Here is a 3,379-nt window from a genome sequence, read left to right on the forward strand (position 1 = left end):
ATAAAATAAAGAACATTCACATTTTCTAGATTATAACGATTCAAATTTAAAGGGGAAAAGTAGAAAATTTACCAGACAAACTCAAAATTACGAGAGAAAAAAATACAAATTTAATCTATCATTCATTTTAACTTTAGAAACTACCATGAGGAGGCCATTGTACCATCTGTTTCCATCACTAAAGCTTCCTGATTAATGCTTTATGTAGCGTACGTTAACATGTATTATAATTTTCCAATATACTGCAAATGTAGATGTTCAAATCTTGCAAATTTGATACTTTTTTTCCTCCTAAATGTGCTTCTTTTTTCTTATTTGTTTGCTACTTTTATACTATACTATATTTGAATGTTTTATATTAATTCTCGTAAAATTCCACTTTAAACTAAATAATTTAAATTCCTTTATATATCTTTTTTTCTAACGCCGGCGTAATCAGTTCCATTCAAACTGTTGTTCATCGCACCAAAGTCGTCGTCTCTGATGAAAATGAAGATTTTCATTTAATTTAGAAATCAATGTGTCTGGAAGCTTGTTTTGGATCAGAAGTTTCCAGAACCTGCGACGGTTCTTGGCGCCGTGTTTTCTGCTGCTGTTGCTCCGCTGGTTTCGGAGCAATGCAGATGACCTGCAGGTTGTTTTCAAAGGAAACTGGGCTTCCTGGAAACATCAGCAGATCCGCATGCTAATCTCCTCCATGCTACGCTGCAGAGATGCAGTAACTATCGCAAAATAGCCTCAGCAAAGCAATCAGAAACCTGATATTACTGTTTAAAATGTTTTAAAACTCTGAATATTTGAGCAATATTTATCAGAAATCCAGGAAAAAGGTTTTAGATATTTCATTCTGTTTAATGGATCATTTAACAAGCAGAAGAAGGATCAGACTTTTTAAATGGTTCTAATATCTGAGATCTACAGAAACATTATTTTATCCAGTTTGTTTTCAGAAAATAAAAATTGATAGAATTAAAAACTGTTGTTTATATTTTTATTCCTGATCTGTATTTTCTGCTGGTTTCAGTCAAAGTAGAGACTGTTTCAGCCATCAGTGCTGTCGGCGCCTCCAGTCGCATCATCCAGAGCTCCCAGTCGGCCACGCCCCTGCAGACGGTAACCATCGTGCAGCAGGCCCCCGTGGGTCAGCACCAGCTGCCCATTAAGGCCATCACACAGAACGGCCACAGCATCACCACCGCCCTCCAGGCTCCTTCCAGCCAAGGTGAGGCCCTCAGGAGCCAGGGTCCGCTCTCCTCCGGCTGCAGTCTGCTGTTAACTCTTCTCTCTTCTCCCTGCCGCAGCGAGCCCCCTCCACCTGCTGGCGACCCACGCCTCTGCCTCCGCCTCCCTCCCCACCAAGCGGCTGAACGGAGACCAGACGGCGAGCGAGCAGCCGGACGCCAAGCGCGTGAAAACCGAGGAGGAGTCGGCACCGACTGCCGCGGCAGAGACGGACTCGCCGGCAGCCAACGACCAACCAAATTAGTCCGTTCGACCTCTCAACACAGAACCCCACCACGCCCCCCCCTCACCCACCGCCTCTCTTTATCTCGTCCCCGTCGTTTTCGTTTCTCCTCCTCCTGCAGCTCAGAACCACGGTGCCAAACGGAGAAGACCTTTTTCCCTTTCAGTTCGGTTTTCCTTTAAAAGAACAACAAATGGCCACCATTGAAAAACAGGAATGTGAGGAACAAAGGAACCTGAAGGTTTTCTGTGTGCGCTGTGACTGAAGCCAGAAACAGGAAACCTTTAGCAACAGCAAACCCTTAAACGAGCCGGGCTTCGACCGAGCGGAGGAGGCCCGGAGTCGTTCAGGCTGGACGCCGCCTTTCTGTCGCATCTACCTCAGAGCAGATCGGAGCAGCCAGCAGGAAACGCCGCCCCCTACCCCCGCCCCAACCCGTCACAACCGATCGGGACGCGTGACCAACCGAGCGACGAGTACGACGAGCATTCAGCAATTAATATATCAGTTTTTCTATTCCTAATTAATAAATAAAGTCAAAGGGATCAACTTGGAGCCAATCTGTAATTCAGGCAGCTAGCCTCTCACATTACTGACCCTCCTTAACCGCAGCTGTACGTAGAAATGCAGTATTCTGTTGTTCAAGATGTGGAGCATAGCAGTTTTTTTTAATGTATTTACACTTAACTAGAAAAATTATAAATTAAAGGAAGCTTTCAAAGCGCTGACATTTCAGAAACTAAGTTAGAGAACTTTTTACGTGAACTTTTCATTTGTTTGGTGAAAAGGGTGTAACAGTTTTTGGTAAACTTTTTTCTGTCCCCCCTCCCCTCCCTGTTGTTTTGATATTCCTTCATATTTCAATACTTGCACAGATCTCCATGTGTAGTTCCGGGTTTTCACCCCTGCATGTATCCGACCACAGAGAAGTCATTAACAAAAAAAAGAGACCAGAGCTGCACTTGATTAAATGTCTTTCATTTCCCCCTGCTCCTCTTCTTCTTTTGTTTCTGTCAAATCCCCCCCCCTCCACGGTCCCTCCAGGCTGCGTTGATGTTGTGGTGTTGGCAGACCCCTCCTACTCACACATCCATTTGCTTGATGACGTATTTTGCGACCTGGCCAATCTGTTTTTCTGATTCTACACGTTCCAAACAATAGTAAGAAAAGAAATTGATGTTTGTTCTGCTTCAGTGGAGAAATGCTTTTTTAAAATAAATTAATTTAAAGTCTGTATCCTTTTTTGTTTGTTTTTTTGGTGAACTTGATACTTTAAATGAGGGTTAGGGTTAAAATTGTTAACTTTGAGTGCAGTTCCACAATAATCCAGAGGAGGGCAGTATATACTTTATTTGTTTATTATTTAGAGTGACTTATCTAGGAGGACTTTTTTTGTGTGAACAGCATCCAAATCATTGATAAATCCAAAATGCACAGAGTGAATTTCGTTGCTCTGTACTTCTGAAGATGTAATATCAATAAAAAGCTGGGGGGGAAGTAAGCTTTTGATTAGCAAAGCTTTCAAATATTTGTGCATGTTCTAAGACTCACAGCATATTGCTTTTTTTCTAAATTCATTTTAAGGATAAAAAAATAAGTAAGAGCATAGCACAATCTCAAAAAGAGCAAAAGCAAAATAATACTGGAGTAAATGTTTTAAAAGCCGCTTTTGTGCTCCTATGTTTACAAAATGATATGAAAGAAGCAGGATTTTAAGTTGCTTTGAATGATGTTTGTAAATGTAAATGATATCTTAATTTTCCTGTAGGATAACAGTATCTTTTAGAAGGCTATAATGGTTAAAAAAAAAAAAGTAAAAAAAAAAAAGTCTTTCACGCCCTAAAATGTGTCAAACGTGTGTTTCCTATGTAATTACAGCAGGGGGCGACAGTCAGCGATTCAGTTATCAATTAA

General features: G+C 41.3%; 1 protein-coding gene across 1 annotated transcript in view; it reads left to right on the top strand.

The window, feature by feature from the left end:
• The window catches only part of LOC107091773 (forkhead box protein K2-like), a 21,822-nt gene extending 19,610 nt beyond the window's left edge, over positions 1–2,212 (top strand). Inside the window, exons 8-9 of the mRNA XM_015385924.1 lie at positions 1,025–1,222; positions 1,302–2,212. Of these exons, the coding sequence (XP_015241410.1) occupies positions 1,025–1,222; positions 1,302–1,486 (383 nt within the window). The 3' untranslated portion in view covers positions 1,487–2,212. The remainder of the gene's footprint in view (positions 1–1,024; positions 1,223–1,301) is intronic.
• The last annotated feature ends 1,167 nt before the right edge of the window (positions 2,213–3,379 follow it).

The sequence above is a fragment of the Cyprinodon variegatus genome, unplaced genomic scaffold, assembly GCF_000732505.1.
Source record: "Cyprinodon variegatus isolate N-32 unplaced genomic scaffold, C_variegatus-1.0 Scaffold351, whole genome shotgun sequence".
Classification (NCBI taxonomy): Eukaryota; Metazoa; Chordata; class Actinopteri; order Cyprinodontiformes; family Cyprinodontidae; genus Cyprinodon; species Cyprinodon variegatus.